At 48.2% G+C, this 18552-nt stretch overlaps 1 protein-coding gene across 11 annotated transcripts in view; it reads right to left on the bottom strand.

The window, feature by feature from the left end:
* Positions 1-1806: 1806 nt before the first annotated feature.
* enah (ENAH actin regulator) overlaps positions 1807-18552 on the bottom strand; it is a 79472-nt gene continuing 62726 nt past the window's right edge. For 5 of the 11 annotated variants that reach the window (XM_072703152.1, XM_072703151.1, XM_072703153.1 and 2 more), the window contains 12 exons: positions 16582-16973; positions 13832-14278; positions 13556-13663; positions 10725-11050; positions 10229-10350; positions 9951-10005; positions 9745-9793; positions 9452-9518; positions 8234-8293; positions 6634-6718; positions 4982-5039; positions 1807-4776 (listed from right to left, as the gene is read on the bottom strand). In XM_072703152.1, the coding sequence (XP_072559253.1) occupies positions 4739-4776; positions 4982-5039; positions 6634-6718; positions 8234-8293; positions 9452-9518; positions 9745-9793; positions 9951-10005; positions 10229-10350; positions 10725-11050; positions 13556-13663; positions 13832-14278; positions 16582-16973 (1807 nt within the window). In that variant the 3' untranslated portion in view covers positions 1807-4738. Of the gene's footprint in view, positions 4777-4981; positions 5040-6633; positions 6719-8233; positions 8294-9451; positions 9519-9744; positions 9794-9950; positions 10006-10228; positions 10351-10724; positions 11051-13555; positions 14279-16581; positions 16974-18552 lie in introns of all 11 variants that reach the window. The other 6 variants (XM_072703148.1, XM_072703150.1, XM_072703155.1 and 3 more) reach the window with 6 other exon arrangements.

Below are 18552 nucleotides of genomic sequence, written 5' to 3'. Positions count from 1 at the left end.
CCCCCCTGTCTGGTAGAAGTTCATGACCTGCTCTTTATAATACAAAGGTTTAAATGACCAGTGGCTTGTACCACGAAGCGGGGTTACTGGCTTATCGGGCTAACTTGTCGAATTTAAGGTACCACAGTTTAAATGGACTTCATATTCCTTCACTTACATTTTTCCCAGGCTACCTTAAATCCGACAAATTATCCCGATAAGACAGTAACCCCGCTTCGTAGTACAGCCCCCCGTTTCTTTAAAGACAAATCGCAATTTTCACTTTAGAATTGATTCTCAAAATGAAACATTCAAAATGAATGCCCATAAATACTTGACTAGAGCAAACTCCACACACACAGCAGAGATGGGATCCAAACCCAAAGTTGCCAACTTGGGTCAGATTTCCAGTTCAAGACAAGTCTGCACAAACAAGCACACGCATTTACCTGTATGTAACAGTTTAATTTCCTTCAAAATAGTCGGCAGGGTTTGCAAACTACCAAAAGGCTTCTGATGTGGCAAATTTTAGGTTTATAATGTAATAATATTGATTTGCTGTAAGATTTCTTGCGTGAGCCTTAGTTTGAAACCGTGAGAGTTGGCACCCCTAACCAACCCTAGTGGTAGATGTATGAGGCGGCGATGAGCCAACCTCCTTTAATAAAACAAATGCTAAAATATTTTAACATATACAGTTAATGCCGAATGGTTCATATTAATGATATAAACCAGGTTGTTGACTTGGCTTGTAAGAATTGCTTTCCCCTGAGGTACGTGATGTAATGGAGTATACGAGGCGCGGGGTCTAATTTACAACCCCTCCAACTTCAAGCAATTAGAAACCATTTTGGAAAAGAACAAGGGGGGAAAAAACCTCCGGCTGGATTGCTTTCAATTCTCATAATGCGCTCTGGAGTCGTGAACTATGCAGTGAGACATCTTCCTTCCTGTCTTACGTTACAACAGTTTCAGTCTCTGCTCCGGGACTCGGGCTGCCTGTCGACATTATCGGCGATTGCCTCAGTTTGTTCAGAGATAATGCATGTTCATTTAGTCTCAATGCGCAAAATGACTAAGTGCAAGGTCCTGGGACCTTGAATACAAGCTTAAATACGCCGGAACCTTTTTTTTTTCTCTCGTTCCCACAATGCTTGAATAGCAGGTTAACTTGGCAATCGGATGAATCAGAGTGCCGGCTTTGTCTTCTGCGCACCCTGCCGCATGGCTTCCTCTTCACGTTGCGGGAACCGCAGCCGTAAGAGCGCCGCTCGGAGACCCGTTCGCTAACGGCGTGCAGAGGGCATGGGCCTCCTTAAGACCTGGATCTCCATTGCTCCTCCGGGAACATGTTTTATTCGGCTGTTTAAATACACTTAACACAGGGAGCAGTTGACTCCATGTTACAATGTGAATTAATTAATGTCTCTCCATACACATTTCCCCAGCAAAACTGCTGATCTCAACCACAGTGGGTGGTAACACTTCCCCCTGGAACAAAGCTAAATGCCCATGTTTTTGCTATATAAATGTAGTAAAACGATTTTGTTAATTAGGTTATCCTTTAACCCCCGGAGCAAGAAAACGTCTCGCATCCAGAGCTTGTGCGCATTAAGCGTGTTATATAAGACGTGGGGTCTAGCTATATGGTTTGTGTATGCAAAAATCGATACTACCATCACCTTATTTTTAATGCGGTGAAATGGGGAATGATGCCGGGCAGTTATTCGTTTGGGATCGTTATTGTTGTTTCCTTTGATCAATTCTTAAAGTAAAAAAATAAAATCAGCATAAGAGCTACACGTACAGCGCACACACCAATAAAACTGTGGTTATATATTGCAATTTTATTTCATTCGCTCAAACAAAACAATGTTAGCATGTAAGAAAATTCTAATTAATGAGAACGGTATGGTACAAGGTGAACGATAAGATAACTGATTAATAACGAGTCTCAGAAACATTCAGTTGAATTTCTCCAGCACTAAAAGCCAAGCATTTGAGCCCCATTAACAAGTCTGAAAGTCCGAGAACATGGAGAGAAATTCACAACCAGCATTATGATTTTGACATTCCACCACAGATGATTTTAGACTCCCCCCAAATGAGTAGCTAACATCGCAACGCCATTACAGACGCCGTGAAGAGGACAATGTTGCGTAACCGCGTCTAAATAATCTCAAATCTCTTAAAATAACTGTAGAATGAAAAAAAACATATGTATGAGGTTATGACAACTTCTAGAGTTACTAGTCATTTTAATCAACATATTAAATGCAACTTCAGAACAAGGCACAAACCATAAAGATCACAAACAGATTTATCCATGTACAGATGCATTTTTACCTTGATTGAAATACTCTACTTTCCAAATAACAGGACTTGAAATCACTTTCTTCCTCTGGACATCAGACACAGAAAGCTTAAATGGAAATGGCATCATTTTGGGTAAAATAGTGAAGAACTTTGGTGAGCTTGCCCTGCCGCTGTGCAAAAGCCATTTCTTGCAAGCAGTATACTATGAATCTGTATGGGCTTTATTTTATTTTTTTAATTTTTATTTTATTGAAGTGCAATCAATGCTGTAAACAGACGCTTTGATCCAGACAAATACTGGGTTAAAAAAAGTGAAAACTCAACCACAACTCCTTTGCTTTCAATGGAGATATGAGCAAAGACTTCAAAAATATACAAAATATTAATTTGCTTTGTAGGGGGGTAATGAGACCGATTGAGAGGGATAAGGCCATTAGTTATGGCAATGAATAGAAGGGACCAACTCCCTGATGAATCTGAATTCCTTTACAAAAACATAACTATGGTTAAAATTAACAATGTATGACCCCCCCCCCCCAACACCAGGCATCTTCATGTTCTAAAGCAGACTCTGTTTAAGCAAGCAATTAAGTTCCTAAAGAAAAAAAAAAATCCCCAAAAACTATTGTTACAAGTTTTATACCAAAAATCTCATTCAAAATCAAATGTTTTCCTCCCGGAGAATTTAAAAAGTGAAAGTGAAAGCAAGAGGGAAACAAAAACACTGTATACATCAATGCCAACAGTGATTACAAAAGTGAGAATATTTTGTTGATGGCACAAGCTGCAGTCAAGTAACTGCAGTTTCATGTAACAGAGATATGGGGAAAACTAGCAGCTCCTCAAGGGGATGAATGCAGAGGTGACCAGGTTCTCCAGAGTGAAATCAATGGTCTGTCCATGACTGGGTGGGGCTCTTAGCCCAGACATAGGCAGCAAAAGCACTCAAACACAGCCTTCTGAAGTCCCAAACCAACAAACGTCACCACAGGATTACAGACCTGTTACAAGACCACATTTAAATATGGCTATGAATGCAGAATATCCACTTTATATGCATCTTCCTGCCTCACCTTCCCTTACGACACCACTGTCTATGAAGCCATTGGGAGTCTACAAATTGTACCAGACACTGGGAAAAGATCTAGTCAATCTTGGCTCCATGGAACTTGGGGGGTGGAGGTGATGGAGTGGACTAAGAAAGCCTATGAACAAAAGGCAACCAAAAGACAGATGTGACACTTATTGCTCATAAGCTGACGACAACAGCAAGTAGGTTTTCGTGGCAACCATGTGAACTTCACCTCACAGAAACTGGACATGCGGCAAGTGTGACAGAAATAAGATCATCGAAATCAATCAGGAAGTGAACGGCAGTTCTGGAGCACTGTCTACAGATCCAGTCTGGCTGTATGCAGATGCTGACTGACACCTTGAAAGACCGAAGAGTGAGATTTGGTAAAAATGTCAAAAAGACGTACGGCAGGAAAGCAATTATGCTCGACACTCCTGCAGCAACATGAACACGCAAAAGGGAAAAAAAAATAAAAATAAAAAATACACAGTTCCTGTGGATTTATGTGAGCATCCATTTCCGGGAATTACCAAAGGGGGCTTTTCCCTATTTTTTTTTTTTTTTTTTATTAAAAAAAAAAAAAAAAAAGACTAAGCCAAAAATAATGAGAGACTGGCTGATCCAAAGATGATTCCATTGAGCTACCTGATATGGCCGTGGGTAACATTAGAACAGACAAGGAGAAACAACTTGCAGTGGTTTTTTTTTTTTTTGTAAATGTACATATTTAGGTAAGAGGGTATTTCAGGAAGACAAGCTTTACAGAGTCCTGCAGCAGTAGACCATACCCAGTCCATTTGTCCTTCATCCAGAGAGTCTTCCTCAACGGCTCAGAAGAAATTTGAGCTCTACCCCCCTTCCACCTCCCCCGTTCATCCGCTCTAACCCTCTAAACGTGCCTTTCACCAGAAGTTCACAAGTATGTGCGAAACGTCCAGACTCCTAGCATGAAGATGGTCTGCTTATCACACTGTGATGATTAAATACAGTATATATTTTGTTATTTGATTATGTAATCCTTATTTTCTTGTCATTGACAAAGAAAGTCACCCTTTGCATAATTACAGTCCCCTCCCTTTAAGACTGTGTCCTGCCCTCTGGAAGAGTCCCCTGGAACGGCAGAGCCACCAGGCTGCAGAAGAGGAGAGACTACTCGCTATCTGATGCCACAACTGCCATCCATTCCTCAGACTAGTTTTTCTGGCTCCTTTCGTTCACTAGCAAACGTATCTTCTTCATTAATAGGATTATTGTTATCACCATCTTTGATTTTTTTATTTTTTCCTTTTTCATTTTTCAAATATTGTCATAACTGAAGTCGACCTTGAGGGGGTCAGGGGTGAAAGGTCAATGTGCAAGGACATCCTCCTACGCTGTATTTGACTTGGCCAGTTCCTCCCGGATGGCTGCAGAGAGACACAGGACGGCACAGGATAGTTAGTGTTATTAGTGTGTCCTTAAAACAGCACTTTGCACAAGTGACTACAAAGCAGAAGCGCAAATGTCTAAATACCGATTTTTAACTCATAACTTTGTACTTGCTCTCTGTCAATGATGAATAGTTGAACGGGAACCAGTCCAGTCACATTACCTGCAAGCTTGCAGACTTACCATCAATTAGCTCTTCTTTCAGTTTTGTCAATTCCTTTCTCATTTCTTCTAAAATATCCTGCAGCAGAAGATCGAACTTCAGGGATTTCGCAAGTATTGTGGCGACAAATTAAGCTTTAACACTATGGGGAGGGGGGTGTTTATATATGACAGACGGCACTGGACAGTCGATGTCCGTGTCAGCAGCAAATAGGTGAGGGCAATATAATCCCCAAAAGTCATTATCGTTCTGCAAAATGCTCCCAATTCCTCATACCCTTCAAAAGACAAAAGGCCAGAGAAGAAGGACCTCTGCGGCACCGCGGCCATCTCACAATTCTGCCCTTTGCAAACCCCACTGCAACCAGCAATAGTTTTTAATTACTTGCAATGTTTTCATAACTCTGACTCCTGCGCTACGTGATGCCATCCGTGTCTAAACCACACAGCATCCCACAGCAACGTTTCACTCTGCATAAACACTCATGGTAGCATGGTGCAGCTTTTATATGTGTGTGTGTATGTGTATGTGTGTGTGTATGTGTGTGTATATACACACACACACACACACACACACACACACACTCTGAAATATTTACCGCAGAATAACGTGCTGACAAAGCTGTCAAGACCAAGCTGACAAGGTTACTCTATACCTATGTCTGCAGACACCTTCTGTCACACACACAAATGTTTGTATTTATATCTTTGTGGGGACTCTTCATTCATTTCTATGGGAAAATCCCTAATCCCAACATGATGACCTTAACACCTATCCAGCCATAACCTTAACCATAAATAACCAAACAAAATACAACACTTTTGGTATTTTTAGTTTTTGGATTGCATTCATACATTTTTATTTATTTAAATTGCTTATTTTTACAAAATTTAGGTTTATATTGTAGGTACCAAAAAATGTCCCAACAAGGTAAAAAGTTACAAATTTTTTGCTCATTTTTGGGAAATCTGCAGCGTAAGCACGCATACACGCACACAAACACTGTGGGGACCAAATATAATGGAAAAACCTGTTATTTTTTAACTTGCGGGGACATTTTTTCAGTCCCCATAAGGGGAAACTGAATCTTAGAAAAAAAATCTAACTAATCAAAAAAACGAAAAATGCCAAAAGTTTTTTTTTTTTGGTCCCTAATGGTTAAGGTTAGGGCTGGTTAGGGGTTAAGGTTGTCATTGTTGGGATTAGGGACTTTCCCACAGAAATGATTGGTCCCCACAAAGACATGAATACAAACGTGTGTGTCTGTGTGTATACGTATGTACGTACATACATATTATATATGTATGACCACACACACACACACACACACACACACTCTTGTCCAGGGTCAGACACGGCTCTGCCGTTATGGGGAAACTCCTTAGCTGTCCTCTACACGCTGCCGTTTTGCAGAATGCCTGCTGTGCCCTCAGATAGCACAGACAGCTGAGGACCCCCCCCTCCCACTTATCTGAGGCAGCCCAGTCTCCCAGCCTGCCTCTTGCGTGACCCTGACACCAGCTACACCCCCCCTCCAGCCTTTACCCCCCCTCCAGCCTTTACTCCCCCCCAATCAACTAGGTGGCAGGAAGGAAAACCTCCGTCGACGTTAAAAAGCCGCCTGATTTCACTGGCAGGCCTCCACTCCACACTCTTTAAACACCCTTCTTACCTGTTTCAGTCTGTCATAGTCCAGACTGTCACTTGGGACCCCGTTGGCACTTAGGGAACCAGTTGGCGTAGGTGTGGACTTCGGCCTGGGTAGGGGGGCAAGGAGAGAGGGGAGAGGAACGAGCCAGATGAAGGCCACCATAATGATCTCAGAACATCTGGATCCTCCCTCTGGCACCAGCACGTAACATCCACCCACTTTTAAAGCTTCCCCATAATTAGCGTAATCAGAATTGGACACTGGAGACGACGAAAACATAGCAGGGGAAATCTTAATTAAAATGTCTTCAGGTGCTGATTAAAATTCAGGTGCTTCTGAAATAAATCAATGTATACAGGTGTGTAAAGACTAATCAGTCAATGTCCAAAGACCGACTGAATCCTTTTTGCCGGTAACTTATGCAGACACACACACGGCTACAGCAGTAAACATCATAGATGCTTCTGCGTATAAAAATCACACAGTTAACAGCCACCATGCTGATGCTAAGCAGCCCATTCATTGGTACCGTCAGCAAGCCTCAACAGAGCTGGACAAGGCTGAAGTTTGCAGGTTAGCAGGAGGGTCTGAACACTGGGATACTGGTCAATAAACCTGATTCCCACTTTGCTGTGTGTTTTGGGAAAAGGTGCCAGTAAGGGGAGGGAAAAAAAAAAGTATGCAGGAAATGTAAACGCGCGAGCATCCATGGCAACCTGAACGACACCTCGGGGGGGAAATGCACCACTAACGGAGCGCAGTGGTGAGAGATTTGGGGGTGGAGGGGGGGGCATGCATGCGCATGCAAGTGTTTGGAGCTGGGGTGGGATAACACCACACACTGATGCATCCCAGCTGTCACACCAGGCGGGAAGGTGGGAAGCACGGGGGAACGTCACACAGGGTGACAACAGTGTGACTCTCCCCCCCCCCAACAGGAGGAATGGAGGCAGAGAGTAAAAGTAACTCCAACAGCTGAAGGCTACAAGGCAGCAGAGGGCCAAGACCTAAGGACTGCAGGTTCGAACACTGGGAGAAGCCCTCGTACCGGGTACCTGGGCTAGACTGCATTCGATAAAATTTAAAATCTAGCCTTGAGAATGAAAGTTTTGCATGAGGACTAACTTAGACTAAGGTGACAGCTGCGCATCCTGGGCAGTTTGCCTCATGAGCAGCAGACATCGAGCCTTTTCAGAGGACGCACACCACACACGCAGACGCACAGGCGGGCGGGCGGGGGCTGCTGGGGGGGGGGGGTCGTTATCTTGACAGCAAGCCTCGCAGGAGCCGTGGTGAGACCTTGATAATGCCAAGGCATGCAGGACTGGAAGGAGCGGCCATGCCACGTCATGGCTGATGTGGAACAGCACGATGCCCCCCCACCACCATACTCTAAGGGACAAGCTATAATGGCGGCAAACACCAGGATGCAGTACGGAAACGCCCGTCGACCAGTCTGTCAAAATGTAAATGTCATGCACGACGACTGCTGCGGTGACACAGCGATGCATTCGGAAAGCCCTGATCTCGGCTTGCCTTGGCACTCAAGAAGAAAAACTAAACCAAATAGGAAGAAGCCACCACACACAAACATGGAGAGAGAGCCCACATAGTCCTATACCTGTTCAAAGGGTCAAAGAGCTTGTCAGAACCAGCCTGATTTCTCCATGGAGAATCCCGTCTGCGAGGGTGAAGAAACCAGCTTATGGGGGGCCGGGGCACAGGACAGGGCCCCGCCCCCGGAGCAGCAAGGCCCCGCTCCCGGAGCAGCGAGGCGTCCAGGCCCCGCCCCCAGAGCAGCGAGGCCCTGTCCCCGGAGCAGCGAGGTGTCCTGGCCCCGCCCCCGGAGCAACGAGGCCCCACCCCAGGAGCAGCGAGGCCCCGCCCCCGGAGCAGCGAGGCGTCCAGGCCCCGCCCCCAGAGCAGCGAGGCCCTGTCCCCGGAGCAGCGAGGTGTCCTGGCCCCGCCCCCGGAGCAACGAGGCCCCACCCCAGGAGCAGCGAGGCCCCGCCCCCGGAGCAGCGAGGCGTCCTGGCCCCGCCCCCGGAGCAACGAGGCCCCGCCCCCGGAGCAGCGAGGCGTCCTGGCCCCGCCCCCCTGTTCATCTCCTGCTCTTATTCCTACTGCACATCTAGGACAGCTAAGTCCAATCCTCAGGCATGAGCATCTTACATACAGCTTTTTGTTAATTTCCTGCTCTTTTTTTCTCTCTTTTTGGACCTGAAGTCACAATTTTTCAAGGAACCCCCCCCCACCCCCCCAAAAAAAAAATGTTAGCGGTTTTATAAACAGCAAATAAATGCAACACAATGAACTATAAGCAAATTGGCTGCCTCCCATCTTGTGAATCAGACTAATGTAATTATGTAAAGCACTTTGACATTTACAGTGTTTTGCATGTTTTAACCAGATTGTTTCTTGGCTTTGCAGCTGCTGATCTGACACTTCTGAATGGAACAACAAAAACAAGCCTGAGTCACCAAGGAAGACGGACGGGCAGGGCCATGGGCAAGCACAAGACGCCAACCCCCCCCGCCACCCCCCCACCCAGGTCTATTACTACCAGCCATCCATGTTCTCAGGAGTGCAACTCTAAGCCCCGATAGCAAAACAAGGGACTTGACCATTACCCTAAGGCAGCGCTTCCCAACCCGGTCCTCGGGGAACCACAGACGCGTTTTTGCTCCCTCCCTGCCAGACGGTCCACATTTTTGCTCTCTCTCACCTGCAGGTCCCCGAGGACCAAATTGGCAGAGACTGCCTTAAGACACTGATGGGCAGGATGAGCTCAGCAGCTTTAAACAGAAGCGAGGTTCTCGTCAGCAGAAAACCGAATTACCTGCCAATGACCGGCGATTTGCTACCATTCATAGTGTTTGTCCGTTCCCACGGCTTCCGGGGCATATCTGAAAGGCAGGACCCAGTCGATCAGATAAAGGGGACAAAGCGAAAACCATTATTAGCAAGGTGCCGCCAATGAGAATGCGATCGAGGAAGCACAATACCAAGGACAAGGGCATGATTGGGGGTGACATGAATACAGGGGGGAAAAAAATAAACATTACATCGCAAAGCTGCCCCCCCCCACAGTAAATAGCAAATAGAACAACAAATGAAAGCAGCAGCCCCCACCTGGTGTGCTACATGCAGAGACTTTTGGAGTGGAGGACTCCGACTCATCCTATGAAGGAGGAGAACATGGCGACATGGTTACTGGTGGTACTGGTCATGGCTGCTGGTTAAACGTAGACTGCACTTTTCATAGCAGGAGATGCGTGATTGGCATCACGCTGCTGAGGTACGACCCCCCCATCCCACACACACACACACACACTTACGGCTTTGTCCCGCTGCTCTGGCTCCGGGGACGAGCCCTTCTCCGCAATTCTCCGCCTGCTCGGGCACACAGAGAACACCTCGTCAGCTCAAGGACCCACGAGGAACACGGACCAAAAGGCACGTTTATACACAGAAATCAGGCCGTGACTTTACAACTTTCCCACAGCAGAAATGGTGATTTTATATTAAGAGGGGTAACATTTAAATAGGGGGAAAAAAAGCACTTTCTACAAAGAAGAGAGTTAAGGTCACATATTCCAGCATTTTACAGCGTTACCTCCTGGCCAGCAGTGCACTCATTTCCTCCATGAGACCCCCACCAGTGACAGGGAGGGGTCCATTTCCGCGAGACGCATCGGCCTTGGGCCCCCCGGCCGCAGCACTCGGTGCATCATCAGCCTGCAGGGTCAGAATCGCGTCAAACTGCATCCCTCTCTCACTGAAGGCCGCAAACTAAATCCATTTTATGGGCAGTTGGGTCATCCCAAGTGTATTTCTAATGTCATTAATACCTCCTGTGGCAGAACATTGAATCATACGCTGAAGGATCATACATCTGAGGGATTGAATTATTCTAAACAGTTACAGGATTTGCCGAAATCAAAGGTTATCCCCTCCATGAATTACCTCATGTTACACTATAGACTTTGAACTGCCAATAATACAATAGTCTGGCCCTTCTTGATACTACTGTTCAGAGAATGAATTTGTTAAATTGTTTAACCGCTATGCCCCCTACTGGCCAGATTTAAATGCATCAGTTGACTCCTCACCCTAGGCACCTTCCGCAGCTTGGCTCCAGCAAGGGCCGCTGCCAAGCCAGCGAGGGGCCGGTTCTCATCTGGGGTGGTGGTTGGGGAAAAGAGTCCCGAGGGCAGAGGGGGGGCTGGAGGCGGGGGCGGAGTGGGGGGAAGCGCCTGTCCTGGAGGAGGTGGTGGCGGCCCTGGAGGTGGAGGGGGGCCCGTAGGGGTCAGACTGGGAGGCAGCGGGGGAGGCGGAGGAGGACCGGGAGGAGGAGGGGGCCCGGCAGGAGGGGTCACAGTGGAGCCGGGGGGGAGCGGAGGTGGGGGAGGGGGAGTAGGAAGCCCCAGTGCTGCATCTGTGGGGGGGAACAAGAAAAAGGAGAAGAGCAAACTGTCAGTATCAGTAAATTAGAAGGGCTACCTGAGCGGTCCGACAGAATTTTAAAGCCAAACGTCAGAAATATGTCTGTAGCAAAACTCGATTTAGTGAAGAGGAAGTGCTGCACTCATTGTGCAATTTCAACAGGTATGAATAGATCACAAACCACAAGGACAGATGAAAACAATGGATGGAATCTAGAAGGGCATCATTTATGTTTTCACAGCAACTGTAGATAAAAAGATAAACTGAGAATCTTTAGTCGCTTCAGTTTGGGGGGGGGGGGGGGGGGGGCTAAATCAAATCAGTCCAGTGAAAATGAAAATGCAAGCTTACCCCCTTATCATGTTTAATAAAGCGCCTCTCAGCGCAGGAGCGAAGCACACAGGACCAAACTTCGCACCCCCCAGTGAGCCTGATTAAACGAGGGAGGCATAATCGGTCACAGCTGACAGTCTGGGGGCCGGTCTAGTGATCAGCATTGCAGGCTGAAAATGGCGCCTCTTATGAGAAACTTCCAACAATGCAAAAACTATCCCTAAATTTAAAAAGGGCACTTTGCCTATATGGGATCATGCCTTATGATCTCTCCAAGTAGCGAAGAGTAACTGAAGCAAACCAATCGACACACAGGATACACACAGATTCCCGCTTAATAATCAACCCTGACAGACAAACAGAATGATCTAGCTATGTTCACACAAAGTATGTGCAGGCAGGTCATGCTAATGACAAGGAATCAAATAAGGTCCATGCCCAAAGAAATATCATCACCGTCACTAAATATATACTTTACAAGACAACTAATGCGTCTGCCGCAATTCATTTTCTGCAGCATTCAATCATTCAAACCTGTATGACAAGCATGACTAGCTGCAGCAAAATAAACACAACCATACATCTCTCTTACCTATTTCTGAAATCCTGGCCTCATCCATGCCTGATGGAGCAGCACTGTCAGTGTCACTATCCGGAATGGTTACTGTCCTGATCTTACGTCTACACTGGCAGCTATTTTACCCTGAAGAGGTGACACTCACGTGAGTGAGCTTGGGCCACACCCCCCCCCCCCCCGGTCCGTGGGCTGCGATCCGCTTTTTGGTGGCCATGCCACTTCTGCCCGTTGTTCTCACTACAGGTGACACGACATTACCTGCATGTGTCACCCCTCCCCAGTCTAGGTCCTTCTCCTTCTTTGACAGGCCACTGGTAACGTTCCCATGCGGTACCTTTTTTTTTTTTCCTATTATGTCCAGCAAAACTTCCACCTCATTCTCACAGAAGTTCCCTTCCCCTCCTTCACATTTTTGAAACTTTTTCTGAATAGCAGTTACAAAATAACAAAGGCATATAGTAATGTGCATATATACACACACACACACACACACAATATGTATGTGCATGTGTGTGTGCGCGTGCATGTGTGTGCGTGCGTGTGTTTGCGTGTGTGTGTACGTTATATGCCCATATCTGGTTCATGGAGGATGTTTGTTTACTCTTGCCATGTACGCGCAGTCACAGCTTTAATGTGTCACATTTATCAACATTCACTTCATTACGGCTGCGCATACGCACTAGGGATAAATATCAATTTGCCTGCGCATACTGGCAATTCATACACACATTTAAGAATTGTTCTACGCACGCTGTTAAATGAGACCCCTAGCTTCATATCAAGCAGCACATAGTGGGTAGGAATGACAGGCCTAGCCCCTGCATGTCTGTGCATGCTTATATAAGAAAATGTGACCATTAAATCCATCCACACACATAGGAAATAAATTCTGCTACTACCTAGGACTGGGTTGGCTGGCCCCCTGCGGAAAAGTCAAGCATGATGATTCAATTCCCAAGCTGTCAGCAAGAAGCAGGTCAGTTCAAGAGAAGCTTAACGGCGGATCTCGATACACGACGGTGACGGCCTCACCTTAGAGTGCCAACAACGGCCAGCAGCCTTAGTGCACACGTGCTAGTAGGTAAGGTATTGGTTCCATGAGGTAGGTAGCCTCAGTTCTAGCACACGCATGTGGGCACACACAAACACCAGGTGGATGTTTAGGAAAGACAGGGCAAGATGATTCAAATGGTGAATTGCAGGAAAAGGTCACACGTTAAAAAAATAAAAAATAAACACATGAGAGGGACGTACACTTTGATGCCACATCTCCAGCACTTCCAAGGTGCAGGGTTCCACTGATAAACAGCTAGACCCAACCATTTAACGGGGGACAGGCCACAGCGTACGGCAGCGAATGGACAGACACTCAACACGAGAGACATGAGAGGAGGACACGGCTCTGCAGCCGTGAGTGGGTAACGTTAGCACGTCACGTAGCCCAACACAAGCGCCGCTGCACGCTCATGCCAAAGCCGGGGCGTCTTCAAGCTGCGCGCCCGGCTCCAATTAGTGGGTTAGCAGAGGAGCGAGCGAGCGAAAGAGAGAGAGTGATAGAGAGGAGGAGAGAGAGAGGAGAGGCCTTACCCGGCTGGGCGGGGGGGTCGGCGGGCTGAGACGCCTCGGGCTCCGGGACACAGGAGCTGGACTCCCCCAGCAGAGAGTTTAGAGAGTGTTCAGCAGAGGCAGGGGAAGCTGTGGAAGGAGAGGGGAGAACAGCAGGCTGGGACAAGGGGGGGGACACGGGGGACATAGGAGACGCCTGGCAGGACGAGTACAACGAGGCAGGCAACGGCGGGGGAGGGGGGGGCAGGGGGGGAGGGCCAGAAGCTGGGGACAAAACTCGGGGGGAGTCTGAAGTACCATTGGGGGCGACAGCTGAAGGAGAGGGGGGTTTCTGGGACAGCGGGCTGGGGGCAGGAATGGCGATGACGGGACGAGGACCAGTTGCCTTCCCCGGTGGGCTGCTGATCATCACCGGCGGCGACGGAGGCAGCGGACTGAAGTTAGACGCCGACCAGACTGCCGACTTAGAGGGTGGGGCCGGAGGAGGTGGGGGCGGGGCCGGCGCTTGAGCAGGCGGGTGCTTATTTAAGGGCCGGGGCACGGTGGCATAGTGGGGCAGCACCGGGTGGAAGGCGGAGCCCAGGGAGGTGGCGAAGCGGGAGGCGGAGTTGCGGAGGGGCGGGGTCGGCGGGGCCGCCGAGGAGGGGGATGACGTCGGGGGCAGGAAACTGGAGGGGGAAATGGGGGAGGAGCCGGCCAGCGGGCAGTCCGTGGGCGAGGGGGTATAGAGGGTGCTTTCAAACGCTGGACACGGCAGACCACAGGACACAAGGAGAAAAGCAGCAACAGAAAAGGCAAGAGAGAGAAAGAGAAAAGGGAGCGATTGAAGCAGGAAAACCAGCAGAAGATCTTGGTACTTTCTTAAAAAGAGAAGGTACAATTAGTATAAGTGTTAGCTGGTGAGCCAAACCCTAAGAGGTTCTACGTACAGGTTAGGAGGTAGAGAGCCAGCTATGCAGTATAAGATGGTCCTACCTAGGCTGACTGCCCAGAGGTGGTCAAGTCCGCATCATTATGATCAGAACCTTTCTCAAAGGCTCCTGGACATAGAAGAACCAGGCCTGCGGACTGTAACTAATAAGGGAATGACTCTGAAGTCAGCACGTCAAACTGGCTACTTTGGCTCCAAGCTGGCGAACAAGTTAGTCGATTGCTGGAATGGTGTCAGTCTTAATTTTGAAGATGTTTTGGAGTTTGGGTCCATCTCTATGCTCAGGACCGGAGACCAAATCCCAATTATTAAACACAGACCAAGTCCATCTCATGACTAAACACCATCCAGAAGAAGCAAACAGCAACATTTACCATTCAGCCCCTGCAGCAGGACTTTCCCAACTGCAATTCACCATATTTTTAGGCCACTGCATTGTGAAATTACACCAGACCAGTAATTGGGGAGAGATTGGATGCTTTAAAAAAAACAATTTAAATGAATCATTCAAACAACCCATTGAACCAGCTTTAATCTAGAGGAATAAACTTCCCTGTAGCATTCCCACCTCTCTACTAATGAACCTACCTGGATGAATCATCTGATTATCTGAACACTCGGGTTTCTCTTATTTCCATGAGTGTACACAGGGGTGGGGTCACAAAGGCACTGACCTCAGCTGAAAGGTGATTGGACCCCAGAGAGCTCCCTCCCCTGTCACTCAAAGATTCAAAACACATCATTGGCTAATGATTAAGGTGGTCCCTCTGTATAAATTATGGCCCCTCAAAACCTCGTTTTGCCATCCGTTGATGTGTCATACACACTGGAGTCCAGACCTTGATGTTCGTGCAATCTGGATTTTGGAGTTCCGCTTCTTCCAAAGTCTATCCAAGTGTTCCTTTAAGAGCTAATTACCTGACCTTTCTCAAAAAGGCAGTCCCCATAACTTTCAAGAGTCACGTTTACCCCCAGATCACTTGGTCTGATAAAAATCACTAAGTAACATGCTAAAAACGAAAATCTGGCAATGAATGGCGGGCAAACCAATAACACCCCTCTTCTTTGTCCCACTTGGCACCAACAGAGGATTTGCCACCATCTGACTTCTATCTGGTCATCTTGCCATATGTGAAGTGTTGACGCCCCTCCCCTCTGCAGATCCGGGGGACACTACAGGTCCGTCGAAAGAGCGACACACCCTATGGTGCCCTTTAAACCTACCCTCCCTGCTGCGAGAAGGTCACCAAGCTCTCCTCGTTACTATCAAGCTTCAAGCTATTAAACAATATGCACCATCAAGAAACTAAGTGCCACTTGCTTGAAGACTTAATAAAGAAACTTAAATGTCATGCACAAATGAACAGATGTAATGTCAAAGCAGACCTCTACAGATAATTCTAGACTCACCATGGCAGTCTGGCCCTTTGCCAGCTGGAGAATTGTGATAGCTAGCTGACCTCAAAACGCACCTGAAGTCCACTTACCGCTTCCGGTCTGAGCTGAAGATGAAAAGCCCCCTCACCTCAAAGCACAGACTGTGCCACTATCAAACTCACGTCGTCTTCACCCACCCACGGCACCAAGAAAAAAGAGACTTAGCCCATCACTGCGCCTTCGGCTTCTAATCAGGCCAGAGAAGGTGGAGCAGCCACCAGAGGGCACCAAGTCTGGAGCCTAATCTTCCAGCTAGCGCCATCATCCTGGACCAGTCGTCCCCGCCCACCAGTCGACTAACAAACCCACCCCCCTACCAGTCAGACAGTTCACAGCAGGCTGTGTGAAGGGGGGGGGGGGGCTCATTGGCTTGCCCAGAGTGTCACCACAACCAACCCCCCACCAACCCCCAAACAATCCCACCTCTCTACTCCAGCTGGCCAAGAACTGGTTCCAACCTGTCAACAGATGGGCTGGAATCAAAAGGAGCCCAGTCTGAAGTCAGTGAAGGGGAAAGTGGGGGTACATTAGCTTCAGATCCTCAGCACCCCCTATGATAACTAGCTAAATTTTACAGGGGGAGAATCTCATTGTACTTCTCCCGGCCCCTCCCCTCCGACCACACCCCAATCCCCAATCAGCACATGGAGACGAGGTGGTGAAGATGAGGATGGCTCACCAGCATTCGACATGCGCCTCCCCCTCTCCCAGTCCATCTGCTCCCGGTCAAGCTGATCCGGCTGCTCACGCTCCAGCTTCTCCCTCTCCACCCTCTCTCGCTCCAACAGCTCCCGCTCCAACTGCTCCCGCTCCAGCTGTTCCTGCTCTAGGCGTTCCCGTTCCAGGCGCTCCCGCTCAGCGATCTCTCGCTCCAGGCGCTCCCTCTCCAGCCGCTCCCGTTCCAGGCGCTCCCTCTCCAGCCGCTCCCGTTCCAGGCGCTCCCTCTCAAGCCGCTCCCGTTCCAGGCGCTCCCTCTCAAAGCGATCCCGCTCCAGTCGTTCCCGCTCCAGCATCTCGCGCTCCAGTCGCTCCCGTTCCACCTCCTTCTGCCGCTGCAGCTCCTGCAGCTGTCTGTAACGCAATAATTGTGGGCTGGTCATTAAACGAACACAGACCCCCCCATATTAACACCATTATTGACGTCATCCTAAATCGTGCTAGGAGACCCTCAACAATGAGGCTCTGATTTGTGTCACCATTGAGAGGCTCCACAGTATCAGCGTTACAAGCCATATGACTGACAGTGCCAAATCAGCCTGATTTCGCCAATGAAACCCAATTGAAAACCCGCTGCTGTTGAAGGTGCCAACGTCCTACGTTGCCCAAAACCAATCATTACTGAAAGGTAAGAATGCACAGTGGCGTGTTTACACCATTACCGCCAAAGAGTCAGCAAGGTCAGGGAAACGGCAGGGAACAGCAGCAGTCGCCTGCCATAGGGCAGCGGACCGTAACCACAGGAAAATGCCAGGCCGGCATAATTATCCTGTACTTCACATATTGGCCACCGGGGGGCAGCAGGATACCAACGGTGTAGACTGCTGCGTCACAGTCGTGACGAGAGCAAGCAAACTCCTCCCAATAGCACTGGCACCGCTGGACAAGGTTGACAAACTGAACGCGCTGGAAGCCTCCGGGGCCCAATACAAGTGCAGAGCAGACTAACACAGAACAAGGTGTGCGTGGCTGCAAGAAAAACAGCCATGGGCCACAACAGGGGAGAGGTGCAGATCGACGGGACCCAGGGACCCAACGACAGGCCACGTTCCGAGCGTTCCCCCAGCTCAGCGATTACAAGTGACATTTCAGTCCTCCTGGTTCAACCAGTTTGGAGCCCAAAGGGGTTTCTTAAATTTCAGCCCAGCATAATGACACACCCAGGTAGACGCTCTCTGTGATTTTAAACGAGGGGAGGACAAATCGAGACGTATCACAGGGGCTATGGTTCGCACACATACTCACACCCAAATTACCGCGACGTCCCCTCATCCCCCAAACAAGTAACCAAAAACCAAAACAGAGACATAGAGCCCTACTTTTCCTACTTTTCCGTGAACCCAATTAGGCTTGATTGGGACCTTAATCTAGGTCACTTATTAAAATTTCACAACTAACCAAATGACAACAATGACTTACGAGGACAAACACACAGGCTGCTTTTAAGTTGGTTATGACAATTAAAAATTTATGGCATGTGCTCAAAGAATTCTGCTGTGGAACAGAATCGCTGTGATGCATTCAATTAGGATAATTAGACATTTTTTTTTTTTTTTTTTTAAATCGGGGGAGAAAAAAAAACAGAGCGACATACACCATTTCCACTGGATACCTCAATATAATCTCAGATATACGAGCCAACGCCTACCTATTGTCAATAAAAACAGCCAAGAGCTAGTCCCAGCGTGCCAAGCCACATAGGAAACCACAAACCATGCTGTGAAAAGTGCAACCTTACACCCCCCAGGCCTGGACCCTCCCTGATGATTCCTCCTTTTCCCATGAGGTCACGGCCTCACATCATAAGGTTGGGTAGGGTGTGTAGAAAGCGCGGATGGGAGGGGGGGGCACAGATTTCTCAGGCCCAAAGTGGGAGTTGTCACCACCTTGGGGGGTGACTCACGGCACCATCATACATAAACAGGTGTGCATG

The sequence above is a fragment of the Paramormyrops kingsleyae genome, chromosome 19, assembly GCF_048594095.1.
Source record: "Paramormyrops kingsleyae isolate MSU_618 chromosome 19, PKINGS_0.4, whole genome shotgun sequence".
Lineage (NCBI taxonomy): Eukaryota > Metazoa > Chordata > Actinopteri > Osteoglossiformes > Mormyridae > Paramormyrops > Paramormyrops kingsleyae.
This window is presented reverse-complemented; position numbering and strand designations above follow the sequence as displayed.